The sequence below is a fragment of the Rousettus aegyptiacus genome, unplaced genomic scaffold (genome assembly GCF_014176215.1).
Source record: "Rousettus aegyptiacus isolate mRouAeg1 unplaced genomic scaffold, mRouAeg1.p scaffold_m13_p_3, whole genome shotgun sequence".
Lineage (NCBI taxonomy): Eukaryota > Metazoa > Chordata > Mammalia > Chiroptera > Pteropodidae > Rousettus > Rousettus aegyptiacus.
The window spans coordinates 141,654,441-141,674,992 of NW_023416306.1; the positions used below are offsets into that span (position 1 = coordinate 141,654,441).

General features: G+C 32.5%; 1 protein-coding gene across 3 annotated transcripts in view; it reads left to right on the forward strand.

The window, feature by feature from the left end:
• KIAA0586 (KIAA0586 ortholog) overlaps window positions 1-20,351 on the forward strand; it is an 84,106-nt gene extending 63,755 nt beyond the window's left edge. For all 3 annotated transcript variants that reach the window (XM_016128985.2, XM_016128989.2, XM_016128988.2), the window contains 2 exons: window positions 11,598-11,654; window positions 17,836-20,351. In XM_016128985.2, coding sequence (XP_015984471.2) covers window positions 11,598-11,654; window positions 17,836-17,987 — 209 coding nt within the window. In that variant the 3' untranslated portion in view covers window positions 17,988-20,351. The remainder of the gene's footprint in view (window positions 1-11,597; window positions 11,655-17,835) is intronic.
• The last annotated feature ends 201 nt before the right edge of the window (window positions 20,352-20,552 follow it).

Below are 20,552 nucleotides of genomic sequence, written 5' to 3' on the forward strand. Positions count from 1 at the left end.
ATATTTGGAAATTAAATTGCACACATTTAATTAAACCTTTCTTTAATCAAAGAGGAAATTACAAAGGAAATTAGAAAATATTTTGAACTGAATAAAAATAAAAAATTACACATCACAATTTGTGAGATTCAACTAAAGCCGTGATTAGAGGGAAATTTATGTCATTATGTTAGGATAGACTAAGGAGGTCTGAAATCAGTACTCTTAAGTCTCTACTTTAGGGAACCAGAAAAAGAAAAGTGAATCAAACCTCTAATAAACAGAAGAAAGGAAATAAAGAGCAGAATGAAACTGAAAACATAAATATAGCAGAAACTCAATGAAACCCAAAGCTGGTTCTATGAAATGATTAATAAAATTGATAAACCCTCGCCAAGGTGATGAAGGAAAAAAAAGGGAAAACACACAAATTATCATTATTAGGAATTAAAAAGAAGAAACTAGTACAAATTCTACAGAAATTAAGAGATCGTAAGGCAATATTATGAATATCTTTTATGCTCATAAATTTGGCAATGTAGTTAAAATGGACAATTTTTATCTCCTCGCTTGAGAAGAAACTGATAACCTATATTATATTTACTAAAGAAAAATGAATTCTTAGTTTAAAATGTTCCAACAAAATTCCAGGCTCAGATGGCTTTGCTGGAGAATTCTACCAAATATTTGATGGAAAAATAATACCAACTGTACTCGAAATCTTTGAAAAAACAGAAGAGGAAAGAACTCTTTCTAGTGTTATTCTGATACCAAAACCAGACAAAGATACTACTGGAAAAGATGATTATGGACAAATATTTATCTCTTATGAACATAAACACAAAATTCTTCTACAAAATATTTATTGAATCAAACAATATATAAAAAGATAGTAAATTTTGATCAAGTGGGATCATTCAGTAAAATAAGATTGGTTCAACATTCAAAAATCAATATTAGTCAACATGTGAACAGACTAAAGAAAAAAAAAACGTGATGATCTCAATAGATACAGAAAAGCTTTTGACATTATTCAACATCTATTCATGATTAAAATTTCAGAAAACTGAGAATCAAAGGACAACACAATAAAGGACATTTATAAGAAACCTATAGCCAACATCACACTTAATGGTGAAAAATTAAATCTTTTCCCAATAAATTAGAAACAAGGCAAATGAAGTCTCCTGTCACTACTCCTATTCAAAAATCGTACTGGCAGTCCTAGCCAATGCAGTAATGCAAGAAAAAGAAATAAAAAGCATATGTATTAGAAAAGGAAAAATAAACATTATTATTTGCTGATACATGATTGTCTGTAGAAAGTCCAACAAGGCCTACAAAAAAAAACAAAAAAACAAAAAAAAACCTGAAACTAATACATGATTTTATCAAGTCAAGGCTATAATGTCAATATATAAAAATCGATGATATTTCTCTGTGTTAGTAGTGAGAAATTGAAAATTGTAATTAAAAACTACAATTTATTATAGCAACAGAAACATGAAATATTTAGGTATAAATCTAATAAAATATTTTCAATATTTGTGTGCTAAAAACTAGAAAAACACCCAATGAGAGAGATTAAAAAGAACTTAACTAATTGGATAGACGATGATAATTTCATGTATTAGAAGACTCAAAAATAAGATGTCAATGCTTCTCAACTTGATCTATAGATTCAGTGCAATCTCAATCAAAATTCTAATAAGATTTCTGGTAGAAATTGACAAGCTAAATTTAGAACTAGTAAGGAAAAGCAGAAGGCCTATTATAGCTAAAATAACTTTTACAAAGAAAAATAAGGTAGAAGATTTATATTATGTGACTCCAAAACTTACTATAAAGCTATAGTAATCATGATAGTGTAATATCAGCATAAAGATTGACAAATAGATCAATGGAATAGTATAGAATCAAAAAATAGTTCACATATGTATAATCAACTGATTTTTCAGAAGTGACAAAGAATTTAATGGAGAAAGGATAATCTTCTCAACAAATGGTGTTGAGACGAGTGGTCATCTGTATGTAAAAAGGAACCTCAACCCGTATCTCGCAAATGTGTAAAAATGAGCTCAAAACAGATTCTCGATCTAAATATAAAGTCTAAAATTACAGAAATTCTAGGAGAAAATCATTGTGACCTTTAGTTGGACAAAGATTTTTAAGATATTACAGAAAAACCATAGATCATAAAAGAATATATTGATTAGTCAAAATAAATACATCTGTTCTTCAAAAGACTGTTAAGAGAATGAAAAAAGACAAACTGTAGATTGGGAGAAAATATCTTCAAATCCATTCTGATTAAGAATTTGGATCCAGAATTTATTTTAAAAACTCACAAAACTCCTAGTAGGAAAATGAACAACCCAATATTAAAAATGGGTGAAAGATTTGAATAGAAAGTTCACCCAAAAAAGCTATGTAGATGATAATTAAGCACATGCAAAGATGTTCAATATCATTAGTTACTGGAGAGATGCTAGTTAAAAATTACCTACTAAATACCCATCAGGTTGGCTGAAATTAAAGAAACTGATAATCCCGTGCATTGATGAGGAAGCAGAGCAACTTGAATTCTCCTACATTGCTGGTAGGAATGCAAAATGCTACAACCACCTGGGAAAACATTTTGGCAATTTTTAAATAAAATTAAATATAAATTTACCAAAAGAACTGAAAACTTATATTCACACAAAACCTGTACGCAAATATTTTTTAGCAGTTTTATTCATGATTACCCAAAACTGCAACCAACCAAAATGTTCTTCAATAGGTAACTGGATAAACAACGTGTGGTACATCCATACGATGGAATACTACTGAGCAATTAAAAGAAATGGAGTACTGATACACATAACAACATGGATGAAACTCAGCTGCATTATATAAAGCAAAAGAAGCCAAATTCATAAGGCTGCATACTGTTTTTTTATGACAAATATATTCATATGACATTTTGAAGAAAGAAAATTATAAAAATGGAGAACAAACCAGTGGTTTCTTAGGAGTTAGAGTAGGTTTTGACTACTACATGTTATTCCTTACAATATCTCATTTATTCCTTGCAGTACATGCCATACAGGTAGTTTTATTTCCATTTTGTAAGAGAGAAGGAGAGGTTCATGAAGGTTAACTAATTTTCCCATAGCACACAGTTTAGAAATTGAAAATCTGAAATTCAAGTCTGTATCTACCTGAGTACAAAGTTGATACTCTTTTCCTTGTTTTATATCATTTTATCAAGCTCTTTACTAGTTTGATCATGCTCTAGTCAGTATATTTTGCATAGAGATATACTAGGACAGAATATAATCACTGCCAAGTATGGTAGATCCGTTTCCTCCCCCAAACCTACAGTGATGAAACAAGCATTTGTCAAATGCTTTACAGCTGACAAAGAACTCTCCACATACTGTAACTTTCATTTTTCCAGCAAACTTGTGAGTATGTAAAAATATTTCTATAATTGTTTTTATTACACAGATGATAAAAATGAGGCTCACAGAGGTTGGTTAAGTAACCTCATTACTCTGTCTCAATGTCCACAGAAGTTTTTAAAAATTGTTGCTCGATACTCTGCTTTTCAGTGTTCTAATGAAACTATCCAAGATTTTTTTCAATGATTTGATATTAAACTAAGTTTTCTACCTTCGGTAGTTCTGCAGTTGATTTTTTAGGCATAATATCCTTTAACCTTAATGTTATCCAAAGAAGTATCTCAGCTGGTCTTCCTATATTCATTTTTGATCCCTTGTTGTCTATTACCCCCCCCCCCAGAGCAAGAGCGATTCATATTTAAAAATATGAATCAGATCACATGACTCCCTGTTCAAAATCCTCCAAAGACTTCTTTTTGTACCAGAATAAAGTTCGGACTCCTCACTATGACCTAAAAGGTCTACGTGATCTGGCCCTTGGCTTATTCTCTGAAATCATATCAGGATCTATTATGAAATAAAAACTTGTTAAATGCAATTACTTATAAAATTTATGCTAGTCTATTGAGTTGATATCTTTATATGTATAAGCATCCCATGAAAGTAGAAATGGGCAATTTCTGAAGAAGTGCCTAAATAATTATCAGTATACCTAATGATATACTGTTTTTTTTTTTCATGAGTTAAGCCAAGGTCTAAGAAATAATTTACTGATAAATCTAAGACAGACTGTTTTTGTTAATCATTTTGTAAGAGAGTTCATGTGTTGAAAAAAACTTTTAACAAACTTTTAACAGAATTGATTCATTGATTAGTGATGTTTATTCTTACTTCCTCTTATATAAGATTTCAAATAAATAACATGTTTTTTTTTTTTTAGTTTTTCTTTTCCTACTTTTTACATAGTTATTCAGCTCTGATTATAAAAACGAAAACTGAATTTTTGGATTTGAGGATTAAATTTAGTCAATCAATTACTCTGATATGGGATATATACCTACAAAAGTCTTTAAGTGAAATGTTACTGTCAAAGTTATCTTAAAATCTAATTGTTAATCTATATTATATTTGTCAACTCAGAATGTAGAGGCATTTTCTATTCTGAATGAGCTTCACACAGTCAGGCTATAGCGAACCCTGGCACTTTTTTCCTGTGAATATAATTGCTATGATACTGTCCCAACTAATGAAGCTGGGAAAAAAATCAATTAGGTAGAAATGTAGTTCTGAGAAACTTGTGATTATTATTGCTTTTCATGTCATTCTGCCTACATTAAAACAAATCAGACATAGGAAGTCCTGGAAATATTATGTTGGATATTTTCTAATTACTATGTCAGCATGATCAATCATTTTCTAAATTTGCCAGTTTCCTGAAATAGCTCAGCCTATGTTCATAGCACTTTACAGGAAGCAGCACCAAATTAGTTTCTATGTCCCCATATATTTCTCTTGGTGCCACAAAAGTATATATTGTATAAAGGAAATATTTGTCTTTGGCAAAAGGCCTGTACACCAAACTACAATTAATGAATACAAGAATTAGAAATCAAAACTTTGTTTAGTCTGAGGAAAAACAATTCTTTAAACTGTAACCACATGGCTGTTTCTTGTTTGCATCAACTCTGGGTGACTGTTATTGTCTTCTATGAATTCTCTGGGGCAGAGGCCTGACTTTGTTGAATGAGCCAATTGTTTTCCTTTGTGTTGCCCATCTAGTAAGTTCCCATCTGGTTTGTATCAGACTGTTTTCACAGCCAACAACTGCTGCCTTCTCTATATCCTGACACTTCAGGGCCCCACGCTATCAAAGCACTGCTGCTATGGCCTTGCTGGCAGGGCCTATACAGCTGTGTCTCACAGCTTGGAACTATTACCTAGAGTAATGGTAATGTAGAACTTGGACTGGCCCTTATTCCCATTGGTGTCGTGTGTACAGTGAGCAGAATCCATGCTGGCTTCCCCACCCCCTTGCTCTGAAACTTACTATTAAATAGAAAATCTTTAAAGCTCTAATTTTAGGACATGGAATGGTGGTGTTCTTATTTTCTAGTGGCTTCCTGTATTTGAAAGCTCATTTTTCATTCTATCACTCTTTTTCAAAAGTTACCAGGTCTGGTCTTGGTCAAGTGAACTGGTCACTATGTCACATTAAATTTTTGTTTCCAACCTTAGGAATGGCTAGATATGGGAAAATCCACTGTAAAGGCTATATAAATAATACAGTGTATTTTTAGTGATAGTCACAGGCCATAAATTGAATGAAGTTTTTATATTTAGAAAGGATTTCTATCTCAGAAAGTCTAGTAACTATTAAGGAGTTATTTGCCTTCAGCTTTGTTTGCTATCAAAGGTCATTTATAATAATGTGATAGTCGTGGTCTTCTCTAACAACTGTAGACTCATGTGATTTAAGTTTTAGGAGTTATTGTTGAATAAGTGTTAGAATTGAGTTTAAATGTAGTTATGATGTCATTGCTTTTTATAAACTGCAACAGCAAATTTTTTTTTGCACTAAAAATAAGTAATTAAATGGCTTTTACAGAATGTATTAATATTTTAGAAATGAGCTTTATAATATTATGCTTAATAAAATGCTTTCACGATTAGTTAAAATGAGATTAGTTTGTGCTTTCAATTTAATTGAGTGGCTAATTATTGCAGAAGATCAAATATCCTAAACAATGAGTCCTGTGAGAGTCAAATTAGAACAACAACAATCACCTCTGCTTCTAAATAATTTTGGCTCACTGATATTTCAAGATTTTAAAAAAAGAATTTGTCTTTATATTCAGCAGGATGGCCCATGACCTAGCAGTAACCATTCACTTGATATTAAAGACTACCTAGTAAGTAAGGTTAGTTGTTTGGCTACTTCAATAACATCAGAACACTTCAGAACTGTAAAGGAATCATTTTTTAATTCCTGAAACAAATCTATTTTTTTCAATTTCATCTTTTTATGGAAATATACACACAGAAAACTACACATAAGTATACAGCTGAAAGAATTTCCAAAAACTAAGCTACTTTTATAACTCATACCCAGCTCAAGAAACAGAACATTGCCAACACCCCTGAAACCCCCTCATGTTCCCTTTCAGTCACAGCCTGCACCCCTGAAAGGGTAACCACTATTCTGACTTATAACAGAATATATTAGTTCTCTTGTTTTTGTACTTTAAATTAATGAAATTATACAGAATGTATGGCTTCTTTCATGAGGCAAACCTATTACAATTTTTAAGATTCTTTTTGTTTTCAAACCATTATAGGATGCTTTTATAAATAATTATCTGAGAGGAACATGTTTTAGTAGCTGTGTCACAGGCTGTTCAACCCACAGGAAGTGCATTGCAGATAAAGTTGTCTCTTAAAACATCAAGTCTCTCAGTTCTCAACCAAATTCTAATGCTGGAATGTCCCTCTAGACATTCCTGCCCCTAAAAGGCAGAACTCTCTTTGTCATAACACCACACAGCAATACATTCAAGCACTTAAATGGTTTTTAATGAGCTTGAATAATTATATATACATTATTCAAATAAACCATGGTTTGTATTCAGGATAGATGGCTCATCTATTTTCTGAATTTCCAATCAGCTTCTTGGCATTTGAATATAAGCTTTTATGCTGCTGTCAAGATACTGCTTCTGAAAATGCTGTTACTGGAGCATGGTGTATACCTACTAGATATGCAGCCAATGAGTAACTTAATCTGGGCAGATTATTTTAAAAGTGTTAACTTTTTAATATATATTTTAACTACTATAATAATATTTATAATAATCTTTTTTTTGTCAAGGAACTTAAATTAGTATAGAAGATCTAGCTGTTCTGAATGTTGTTACATTTTATATTTCTCCTTATTAGATTTTGTTTCAAATTCTGGACATTACTCATTTAAAAACTCTTGTTTTGTTGGTTAAAAAATATGTATCAGTGAGTCTTTGTCTATATGTCCTTATTTTGCAGTTAATGACTCTATAGTATTATATAGTTTTGTTAAGTAACCCATAAAGCATTTGTATAACAATAATGTAATGATTTACAGATTTAAGAATTGCTATACTATTGATTCTTACTAAATTAAAGATAGTTAAAAGAGCAAAAGATAAACTCTCAAACCAAAAATAAAAATTATAAAGTCCAAGTTTCTATCCTTTTAAATACCACTTTTTGAAATAGTATGAAAAACATGGTTTATTTTAAAATTAGCATTATGTAGCTACAAGATTTTGAATGACCATTTAAAATAAAAAGCTAAAGTATTGAAATATGGCGTGTTTGGAAGAAGCATAATATACAAGTGGTACAATCTCAGTTCCCTCTGTGTGCCCTAATTTAAAGTGCTTTCAGCAGTATCCCTGCTTTCCCAGCCTCGAATTCTATTTCCAGATCTAAGATCACTTGTTCTTATTTTGTGGTATCTTTAAACATTTAAATAAAGGTTGACACATTTCCCTTTTGCTGTGAAAGTAAAAGGTTAAATTATATTCATGGTAATTATGACAATTTTTAGTCAGTATTAACCATTCAGAATTTTTGTAGAAATTTGTAGATTAAATAATTAAAAATTTTCTCTTCTTATCCTTTGACTTAAATACCAATGAGTATTATGTTTCTTTAATTTTGAACAACAGAATGAGGAAGTATGTCAATCAACAAACTTGATAAAGAATGTTCAGATGGTTTTGGCCAGGTGTAGGTTGTGTCTGCTACTTTAATCCTCACCTGCAGAGCACAATACTTACTCTTCCAGTAAACATCATCCAACAAGTGAAAATTATGAGGCCACTACTTGTTACAGGAATAACTGACAAGTCACTGATAATGACATAGTGGCTTTTTTTTTACTATTAGGAGAAATCATTCTAGAAATCAAGATTCTCCCCCAGTTTTGGTAGATGAGAGTTTTATTTATGTTAATAATAACAACAACAATGTGTAATAGCTGCCATTTATATATACTTCCTATATGTGACATTCTATTAAGATCCTTAATCAAACCAATTAGTTAGGTAATGTTATTCTCATTTGAGGAACCAGAGGCTCAGAGAGGTTACATATTTTGCCCAAGGTCACATAGCTAATAAAGGACAGAGCTGGTAGTCAGACCAAGTCCAGCTCCAAAAGCAAAGGCTATACTCTTAAACATTATACTATATTTCTTTCCTTGCAGATTTTTTAAAAAGTAGAAAAAATAATTTCTGATTATTACTTACAGGTCTCAGTATCTGAAGACATATCCTAGTAGAAGAATATGAAAAAGTTTAGAGGTGGGGAAAGAGCTGTTTGCTATGGGTGTTAGTTCCTACTACTAATTTGTGACATTGATTTCTTTGTCAGTAACCTCTCCTTATTAGTAAGAATAGGATGATTTTGAAAAGATTGCCTAACAGAAATGATTTTTTTTTTTTTTTATCAATTGGGAAAAGTTAGAAAATAATCACAGGGTAAATAATAATAAAAACTACCATTTATTGAGTGCCTACTCTGTAGGCACTACTCAAAGTTATTTATATATATCATCTTAGTTAATGATTATAAGAAACCCATGAAGTGGAGGAAGAAACTGAAGCACAAAATGGTGATTTCTTCCAGGTCTCACAGCTAGTTCGTGTTGGCACTGTAATTTGCATTTAGGCAGCTTAGCTTCTGATTTTGTGCTTTTAGCCACTAGCTTATAGCCACCTCTCTATACAGAGTCTGGTTGTCATTTATTTGCAATTAAAAAAAAATCTTACATACCACAGTATCGAATAGCTAGAAAAAAGTAGCCTTTTTTTCCCCTAAAAAAAAAAATCTCTAAAAGAGCACAAAGTGGTATATCCATTTGACGTAAAGATTTCAGAAACATTGGTCATCTGAATATTTCTTGAGCAACTATATGCAAAGAACTGAATCTCAGGGAAAATGAAGAGAAACCATTTACTTTCTTGTCCTTTAAGAAAATCCAACATTGCAGTAATTTTACTTGGCTTGTGGTTTATTGAAGACATAATAATAATAACAGATTTTGTATGTTATTTCAATTTAGATGTTTATACTAATTAGTTTTGTTGAATATAAAGAGGTGACTAAACTAAAGTATGCTTTGGTTTAGCGTAATGAAATAGCTGTAATTTTTCTGTTAAAATTCATTTTTTTAACTAAAACATACTCCATTTTTTATTGCAAAGAAAATGGAGCATATGAAATTTACATTTATATTATTATGCACTTAGAAGAGTGTTCCACTGTAGCAGCAACCCCCTTTGGGGATACACCCTTTCGGAGGTGTAGGCCTATCAGAATAGAGGGAGCCCTTGTTACTTTGAAAAAGCTCTCAAAGTGATTGAGGCTTTCCCTTCTCTCTACCCCAAGCCTCTGTCGAAAATCACTGGGTTAGAAAAGGTTTCACAACTCCTTTCTGCAAAGCCATATATATCACCTTCTTAAAGAGAATAAAAAAGAAGACCGTAGATCAAGAAGAGGAAAGGAAAAAATACCAGTAGAAGAATGTGAGTTATACAAGCGGAAACATCAGCAGATAGCAGTGGTGCAGTATTAAAAGGCAGGGAGCTCAATTAGGTATTAGCCTCTTAAAATCCCTTATATATTAGGTGGAACAGAAGCATTAGTTGGAGGATTTGCTCACTACTCTCAGTCAGCTCTGTTAGTTTTGTCTTTCCAGTGAAGGAGGATTGAGACAGTATCTTACTTCTCTCTGTGGTCTTCACAACACCTTGTGTAATGATAGGTACATGAAGGACACTTAAGTTTCTTTTAATTGAACCCTTGTTGGACCTAAAGTTTTAGTTTCCTATTTCTTAGTTTCCACCCAGTTTTATTTTGTATGAAAGGGAATGATGTTGCGTATTTCTTACCGTAACATAACAGGTAAGTTTGAGTTCTGGGCTTGGAGGCAACCACTTCAGAGAAGACTGAACTTAGTTTTTCTTGCTACAAACAAGTGATTCTTCAGTGGAAGGGGGCTCTGAGGTGGTCCTGATACCTGTTTCCACGAATATCCTTTAGGTGCCATGTAGAAAGATGGTTCTAATAACCTGGAGGGGCCAAGCGAGAACTTCTGTTGCTCTCAGAAACTCAGAGGAGAATGGGAAGTGACCATAGGTAGTGTCTAGTAGTGACATCATAGTAACATCACTTTTAATGAATTCAGAGATTTTTTTTAAAACAATTTCAAAGTTGAATATTCAGTTTTGGTCTATTTGCAGATTATCAATATACGTAAGTTGTATTTGTCCACAGTCTTATCCTTATAAAACTATATTTTCTTCTAAAACTATCCTTTTTAAGCTTTGATTTTTCTTCATTGATTTATATTACATTTAATTTTTAAACATATTTAATTTTTATGTTTCCTATAATATATCTACAATAGTTTAACATGAATGTTTGTCACCAGTGAGAATATATTGCTCAGTTTAATGCACTATGTAATGCTTAAAATCACATTCGTTTAATGATCTTCTTTTAAATCCACCTGAATTTTTTGCGAAATAAAGGAAGCTTTAGAGATGAGTTTTTTATCTTAGAAGAAGCTTAGAAAAAACTGATTATACCTTATTACGAATTTTTTCCAAACCATTTCTCTCTTCACTTATTTAACATTTCTAACCACACAGAGTTTCCCCCGGCCTGTTTCATTTTAATATTAAAATTTGGCTGTGGTTTAACATTGTAGGGCTTCTCTGTGCTCCCTGACAACTTTGTTGGTTGTTTGCCGAAGATTATATTGGGCAATATTGCCCCAGGCTGGCCTATGGAGAAGGGGAATTCTAAACTTCTTTCTGTAATGACTAAATCCTTACATAAGAGAATCTGAAAACATTTAACCTTGGGAGAAATGGCCCCTGCAATTCTTAATACAAATTGCAAATTCTCTTATGATCCTTTGCTTCCCCCTTTCCTGAATCTTTGATGCATAAAGATACTAATCTATTAGGTAAAGTATGATTTTATTGACAATCATTAAAATTCATCTGTTTAACTTCCTTCTTTCTATTAAGGCCTCTAGATCAGGCTACTGTTTACCTGGTTTTATGAGAGCAACTGTGGAAGTGCATATGGTTCTTGTTCTTTCATAGTGAATAGAAATGAGTCATGACTATGTCTGTGCTTAACTGATTTTCTTATAAAAAATTTTTTTAACTGTCGCTTCACCAGGTGATATGGATCGGACACAAATTGAGCCCAATCTGTACCTCGCATCTGTATTTACGGGTAAGATTTTTACGTTAAAAATTGTTGAACTTTGACCTATTCACATTTTTAAATGTTCTTACAATTTCTTTCTCTCATAATAATCAGCATAGTAGAGATAGTAATTCCAGTTTTTTATTTCTCTAAAATATCTGTAAACTCTCCCCAGGTGTAGAAGTCTCTTCATGCACTAAACTCAACTCTCTAGAAGTTAGGAGACAGAAAAAAAAAATTTATCATTTCCCTTTGGAAAGTTTATAAAATGTTGAATTAAAAGCCTGCAGGTGTGGTATTCAGAGCTCTGAGGATAGTACTTGAGATAATTCCATCTGGGGGAGGTTATTTGTTGGGACAGGACAGTGTTTAAACTTTGAAGTCAGTTTTAAACAAAGTGAAGCAGCTGGAACCTGGCATAAGAAGAAACAAATCTTTCACATTAACTATTGCTTTTTAGAGGAAAAAGAATTAGAGTTGTTTTTACAGGTGCCATTACATTTATTCTTCCTATAGGAAGAATCTTATCTTAATTTATAAATTTTAAAATAAGCATTTGTCATCTCAAAAAACAGAAGCAATAGTAAACTTAAAAACTATAATAGAATTTATATATATAAAACATAATTTGGGATAAGACTATAGTAACATTTTATATCACTCCCTTAAACATGAAAGTAAGGAAAGAAATATTTAATAGTGACTAATTCTGGAAAGCAGAGGAAAATAAAATATTACATATTAAACATCAAATGACTAAGCACCGTCTTCATCAAGACTTGTAGCATTTGTTGTCAAGCACTGAAACTATAATGTTGCAAAATCTGCAGGGCTGGGTTAAATATGTGAGGAGAATTGAATACAGCAGGATAGTTTAGCAGCTGCTTAAACAAGGAAAGTAAGAGTAGATGAGTCCAGGATGGACAGGAAAAATGCTTCAAGAACTCCAGTTGAAATACTGTAACATTTTCATAAACAGCTGGGAAGCAACTGCATTGCTGGAACTGAGGACTGATTTTAAAGAAAAGATCTGGTCAGCATGAATCTAACAAGCTGTTAGTCATGAGGAACCATAGACTCTCTAGGTAGGAACAAATCAGTTTTGGTTCAGCAATCATTTCAAGGCCTTCTGTGTGCCTAGCATTATGCTATAACTTTGTAGAATGTGAGAGTAAATGAGACAAAGTCCCTGCCCCCTGTGGAGCACATATTTAACACAGATTCAGATAGATGGCTTATGCTAAGTGCAGTTGCTCTGAATGAGGAGTTTGAGATATTGTCCTCTTCTATGTAGCTACCAAGGAAACTTTTCCTTCTTTTCATTGCTTGTCTCATGTTCTTTTAGGAGAGAGTGCTTTGTTTGAATTCCTCTAAGTTTGCAATTAACAGAGATGTAATAACGGGCTACCAAGTGTTTAAAGATTAGAGTCAAAATCTAAAACCTGCTGATGAAGTGGATTATCTAAATCTAAAAACCTTTAGAAAGTTATGTATATTTTAAAAAAATATACATATAAAGTATAGGCAAAATCTTAAATGGACATTAAAAATCCTTGTTTTAGCTTTTCTGTTCCTTTGTCTTATAAATCCAGTATCAAAGAACAGAAAACATAAAATTTCTTAGTGAATTTTCAATATTTAAAAGGCAAAAAAATTTTGAACTTCAAATGTCTACAAAAATATATTTAAATAAATCTTAGGAAGCTTCAAATACATGGTCTCACTCAATGGCACCCCAGCTTAAATGCATGCCAGGTTAAATGACGTACTGCAAACCCATGGAATCAAGGAATAGTCTCTTTAAAAAAAACCTGAAAACAGCTGTTGAAACAATTACATCATAGAGTAATAACATGACTGTGGACATTTAAAAAGGCAAACTTTAAAAACAAACTGTATCTAATATTGGTATAAAATTTATGTTTGCTTCAATGGTGATTTGTTAAGATATCTTTTCTTTTAAAAAAGTTAAAGTCTGTGAGGGCCATAACTGGATAGGAATGTTACTCTTTTTGCGTGTTAACAGGAATCAAATAATACTTTTTTTATGTTTCCAGTCTAACAATTTCCCTTCCAAAGTTGTTAAAACTGTGCCTGTTTAGCTTATGTTAATGAATACTTCATAAAGTCTTCCCAACATGTATATTAAGAAACATCTTTAGATAAAATAGTGCATTTTATTGACATAACTCATTTATGTCATGATTACTAGCATTAAAATTATCATAATTATTTAGAGGCTTTCTAGAGCTGTGGAGTTTTTTCTTAGTGAACTTCAGTGAACCATTCTTATCCCTCTCCCTAAAGTCGACTATCTTTTCCAGCCCACCCTGAGGGTCATTGCCCTTTTGGATAGTTTCTTTCCCAAGAAGAGTTATATAAAAGTAAAAGAGCTAATATGAAGAGTTAATCTATTTTGAGTGCTTTCTATGTGTCAGCACTATACAAAACACTTTATATGCATTATCCCATTTAATCCTCACAAAACCCTCTGAGGTAGGTATGCTCTTATCTTAATTTTATAGATGAGGCAACTAGGGTTTAAAAAAGTTACATAACATTCCCAAAGCTTTATTACTCACTATCCCTCTTACCTCTTATCTATTTTTCTCTACAATACTTATTACTTCCTGATGTATTTTATGTTTATTTCCTTTCTTGCTTGCCATTTTCCCCTATACCCAACTGGAATATTATTTCAGTGAGTTTGGAGCCTTTGTTTTTTTTCACTGCTGAAATCTCCAGAGTCTAGAACAGTGCCTGGTGCATTGTAGGTGCTCAGTTGATATTTGCTGCCCAGCTCTATCCTACTCCAGGATCCATGCTTTCTCCCATCCCCCACCCCCACTCAACCCTGCTCTTCACTCTTCCCACACAGAAAGAAGCTTCACACAGACTATCTGGATAGGACCATTCCCAAGTGACTGGACAATAGATTTCACTCATTTTGACCCTAGACATGACCTTGACCTAACATAGAGACTGGTGCTTGAAACTTTATCACTACTCCTCTCCTTAGCTGCCCCTGACATTACATACCACAACTGAAATGGAATTTCCCTCAACAACCTTTAAAAGTAATAATTTTTTATGGTGGGTAATTAAGGTATTTGGTATAGGGCAAAGAGCAGTGAGTTGTAGCCTTACCTCTACCAATTTTGAATTAGATGAATTATACTAGACTCTTTTTTTAAAAAACTATCTCTTCCTTGTGTGACTGACTCTTCACTCTTGGGTCTTTCCCTACTATCTCTCTGACACTTCCCTTTTGTTTTCCTTTATTTTCTCTTTATTCACCTTTCTTTGTCCTCCATATTTTTGTCATCATTTCTCTTCTCAGTCTATTTTCTCTCCCTAGTTGATCACTATTTTTATTGTTATTATTATTATATCTGCATAAATGACTGCTATTTATGTATTTCTAAAACCGCTTTACAATTTTTGACATCTTTGACTCTGGTTGCTTGCTGGAAAAGTCCATTCATACATCTTACAGGCATTTAAATTCACCAAGTATGTAACTGATTCCAGTATTTCCCCACCTACTCAATCAACTAAACTTCTCTCTTCAAAGATACTCAATTCTTTGTAAGTACTGAGTCTCCCTCCAAAATATCTTGAATCTATTTCCACTCATCAGTGCTTACATGGACTATTTCCATAGATTCCTCTTCTCTCTCATTTTTATACAACTCTTAGAACTCTCTCTTTTGAAATGCATTTGCTCATATTATTCCTATGTCCAAAATTTTTTGTGACTCATTATTGTTTACGGAACTTGACTCTGGTCTTTCCTTAAGGCCTTCTTTCTTATTATTTCTTTTATCCAGTCAACACTTTGATATCAAAATACTCAGAATTCCCTTAACATACTCACTTTGTCTTGACTTTATTTTGTTCTCTTTTTCTTCATTGCCTTCCACATCTTTTAATTCTTGCTCACCTGCTGCTTTCACCTAATTTAAATTCAGAATTCTTGTATGTTTATCTCCAGTTATCAGGTTTTAAACTTTTTGAAAGTGAAGACTATTTCTCTTTTCATCTGTATATCCTCTCAGTACCGTTTTAGCTCTCTATACACAGTAGGCTTTATAGATGTTTAGTTAGTAAGCATATGGTTTCAGAAAAGCCATCTTCAGTAACTCTGTGCCTCAGTTGCCTTTTCTGTCTCCCGGAATTACCTTTAAGATGAGATGAAATGATGAGGAAAAGATCTTTGTAAAATTTTAATTGCTATATAAATATAAAGCAGTAGCTGCAAGAAATAGCATAACTTTATAATAATTGAATTTAATATGGTCCTTGAGATTTGGAAACTTCTTTGAGATCCAAAAAAAAAAGTTATAGCTTTTGTAATATTACTTACAATTTAATAAGTAATTTAATGCGTATAGAAAATGAAGGTACATATAAAGCAATTTTGTGAAATTAGATAACACAGAAATGAAGAGTATCTAGTATCTGTAATTTTGCAAGTCAAGGAATAAAATTTTTCTTAATAATTGGGGGAAGGCATTTAATCGATTTTTCTCTGAATTGAAAATTAATTTTGCTCTCAGCCATAGTTATACCTTGTGTGATTTTTCCTTTGCTTACAAAGTAAGCTCTGATCTGGGATACTTCTCTTGGTTATTTTGTATACTTTGAATTATGGCTTTGTAAAATGTCAGAATATTTAAATAATGCTTATGTCCTATAGAGATTTTTTCAAAGCAGTTTTTATTTTCTCTTGATTTTAGTTTACATTATATCCAGACAGAGCTAAATCTCAAAAAGTATTTTCCTATTTTAAATACTTATTCTGTTTAAATTGACATAAGAATTGCTTTCTTAAAGGGTTCTACTGTGGTATTACTGTTTGTGATATTTGTGATGCCAAATCTTATTTCCCTTCCCTCTTTTATTAAAAAAAAAAAGAAACCAATACAGATAACAAAAGAGAGAAGTATAATATTAAAATAATCATTGTTACACTTCCTAATAGAAAGTGCATTTGTCTTTTACAAGTATTCTGATCATCTTGGGCAGCTGTAATTTAGTCATCATTGAAATCTTCAGAACTACCTACTTTTACTGTGGCCCTTATAAAAATTTAACGGAAAATTATACTTTAATACTGTAGAAAATACTTAAAAAATATAAAGAAGTTTTAGAAAAATTACTGTGATTTTTGACTCAGATGTCTTTAAGATTGTTTACGATAATTTGTTTTTAAGATGCTTATTATTCTTATGTTATAATTTATGGTAAATCCATGACATCTGGAATGATGGTTTTTGTAGTCTTAAATAATACCAAGTTGATATTCTTTGTATTCTTAGGTGGCATGCTTTAACTTTAGAGGAATGAATTAAGGTATATGCAGATAGATATATATATTTAGTCCACTCTGGGTTTTTAAAAAATTTTATTATTATTATTATTATTATTTTGTCAAAGTTCATATTTAATTAATTTACTGGTAATTTATACCAATCTCTTTTCTTTTTCTTTAAACATGTTATTTATTTATTTATTTATTTATTTATTTATTTATTTAGCATTTTATTTCTTTTTCCCCCTCCCCCCTCACCTCACTCTGGGTTTTTAAATATGTTCATGAATTCTTCATCCCAAACTATCTCCAATACCGATCTTATCTAGTATTTATCTGTATCACAACTTTTGGCACTTGTATACTGCCTCAGTCCATTCAGGCTGCTATAACAAAATATTATAGGTTGGGTGGCTTATAAGCAACAAAAAATTTATTTCTTACGTTTCTGGAGGCTAGAAGTCCAGGATCAATGCCCCCCTTTCTGGTTCACAGCCAGCACCTCTCACTGCATCCTCACATGGTGGAAGGATTAGGGCCTCTTATGTAAAGGCACTAATCCCTTTCATGAGGGCTCTACCATCATGACCTAAGCACCTTCCAGAGGCCCCACTTCCTATACCATCACACCAGGCATTAGGATTTCAACATATGAATTGAGGGGATGTACACATTCAGATCAAAACATATACTTTTCAAATATCTCTGTCTACGGGTGGGAGTGGAAACGATGAAGAGTGTATTTTTATCTCTGACAAATTCAGAACACCTTGAAAAAAGAAACTACTTCATATGCAATCCTTGTTTCGATCCCCTATATTACTTAGTAAAGTTTAAAGTACATAAATTCTCAAGATACACTTGTTTAGCTGAATGAGTTTCTTCTTTTTATAGGCGGGAAAGCAGTACCACTCTTCACGTCTCAGACATCACCTGCCAAGATGTCTGTGACGCTACCCTCAGTGAACCTGGAAGACTGCTCTCAGTCTCTGAGCATCAGCACCATCCAGGGGGACACAGAGTCCTCAGGAGCAGATACCTTCTGAATGGAAAGTGAGAGCCAGTACAATATTTGTGCCTTTGATTTTGAAGTCATTTCTCTCTGGCATAAAATCATCTCTCAGACTATTTTGGTCTTTGAGCATATTCTGAAAAATGATTTCTAATTTTTTTATTAAAATGAAAATCCTAATTTGGGTATTTAGGTAAAATTTTTAAATAAAATAATTTAAATGTAAATCATCATGAGTCTGACTGTGAGTTATTTCTAGACTCTTGAAGCAGGATGAAATAGTGGAAGGGGTATGACTTTTGACATCTAAGAATTTATTCTATAGATGCTAATTACCTGTACATAGTTATGAAATTATGTTGCTCAAGGTTATTCATTCCAAAAATTTTTATAGCAGTAAGTAATTGGAAGCAGTTTAATGTCTATCATTAAGGGACTGATTAAAAAAAGTGATTATGTATCTGTACAATGGAATAAGGTGTGGTATAAAAAAGAATCCAAAAATGTTTGTGTTGATATGGAGTTATCTCCTAGATACGTTGTTAAAGTAAAAAAAAGCCATATGCAAAATAGTGTGTGAATTATGCTACCATTCTTTACTTTGGAGTGGAAAGGAATCCAAATATATGGTATATACACACACATGCTTACATACACACGTTTGCTTATGTATGCACTAAATATCTTTGGGTGGATAAACAGGAAACCCCTAACTTTGTCTTGGTATTGGAGATGACAGAGGCTAAGTGATAGGAGTCAAGGATGACTGTAGCTGTTGTGTATTTGAACTACAGTTGTGATAGGAAAAAATTGAGGGTAATTTTTTAATATACCTCTGTATGCATTCCAAAGCTTCATTTTTTATAAACTGTGAAATATGACTGGATGACCCTTCAAAGCATAAATACATAAAGTTAAAAGAAAATAAAGCATAGTTTTGTAATCAGACACCCGTAGGTGCAGATTCCAGTTTCTTCACTTGCCTGCCCTGCAATAGGGGCAAATAAACTCTCCCTTCACAGTTGCCTGCATAAATGAGTTATATACTTAGTGTGCAGGACAGTTGGGATTACCAATAATGTCGGGGGTCATACCTAGCACAGTGCCTGGCACCAGATAAGTGCTCAATAAGTGGTGGGTGGCATCATCTTGAGGGATTTCAACTTCTTCCTCTAGAGATGTAAGCACCTGAGAAGGGTAGCCTGCTTTAGCAAAGAAAAATTTATCTCCTTGGAAATTGTTTCTGTTACAGCTGAAGTTGAAGTACACAGTAACTATAGTCATCCTTGACTTTTCTCAGCATTTTTCTGGGTTACTTAGTCTCAACCCTGGCTGTCCTTTAGAACCTTTGGGAACTTCTGTACCCAGGGATTTGATTTCTTGATCTGGGGTGGGGCCCAGGCATTGGTATTAAAAAAGTAAAAAGACCTTCTTAGATGGTTTTAATATAACTCAAAGTTGAGAATTACTGAAGAGCCATTTAGAATTCTTTAAACTTCTAATAGGGCCCATTGCCTCTGGAACTTAGGAAGAGTTTGAGGATTTCTTCTCAATGAAGATAGGAATTGCAAGAATCTCCGGCAACTCAGAAGCGTGTCAGCCTTCCACGTGTTTCCTCCTGTGCCACGGCTCCTCAGGCTTCTTTCTCCTTGATACTTGGTTGCTAAAATGCTTTAGGTTTCACTTAAGAAACTTTTTCTTTGCTAAGGCCTTGTGGACAGGGCTGTTTGTCATAGTTCCCATTAAATAAGTTGAAGAAAAATGCCTTCTGTGGATTATAATGTTTTTGATGTTCATCTACAAGTCTCTGGATAGGATGAAGGCTGGGGCTGCTAGTTTTGAGCCTTTTTCTGTTTGGGAAAGATTTTATTTAGTGAAAGCATTTTCTTTTAAAAGGTATTGGTAGCTTTTTTCCCCCTCTAATCACAGAAAACCTGCCTTTTCTAACTTTAGGGTAGAAGTATAATCTTTGATTTTCCATTCCTTGTGCACTTGAACTTTTCTTTAAAAAAAATCTTTGATGCCTGCTCATCAGTATTTTATTTTATAGGATTATTTCTGGCCAGGGTGACTCCTGTCTATATTTTTCTGCCAACCATCTCAATTCTTTTGGCATAAAACTAGGTACGTAAAACTAAATTAAACAGCATATTTGATGTTAATAAGCTTTAAAAATATTTTTTTTATTTAATTTTATAATTTCCAACTTCTGGAATGAACTATTTATAAGACATGCTATCAAGAGGTGGACTCTGTTAAGATCAAGGCTGTTACTATTGCTGGACTTAGACGCCTTGCCACCAGGTAACGAGTATTCAAAATGCTCTTTCGGTATAAATCCTAAAATAAATTTGTACATTAAGAGAATCTTGAATAAATGTTTTTACTTTCAGAACTACTTCAGTATATTTCTTTTCACTGGCCTATTTCTGGTCTCTTAATTTTTTTTAAATGCTAACCGTATTTAGATCAGTATTATAGTTTTTCTATTAAAAACTCAAAACATTTTTTTCTATAAAAATAAGTGAAATAGCATTTCTTAGTGCATGGTGGATTACTGCCCCAATCCAAGAATAATTCTAAATTTGAAAATATTTTT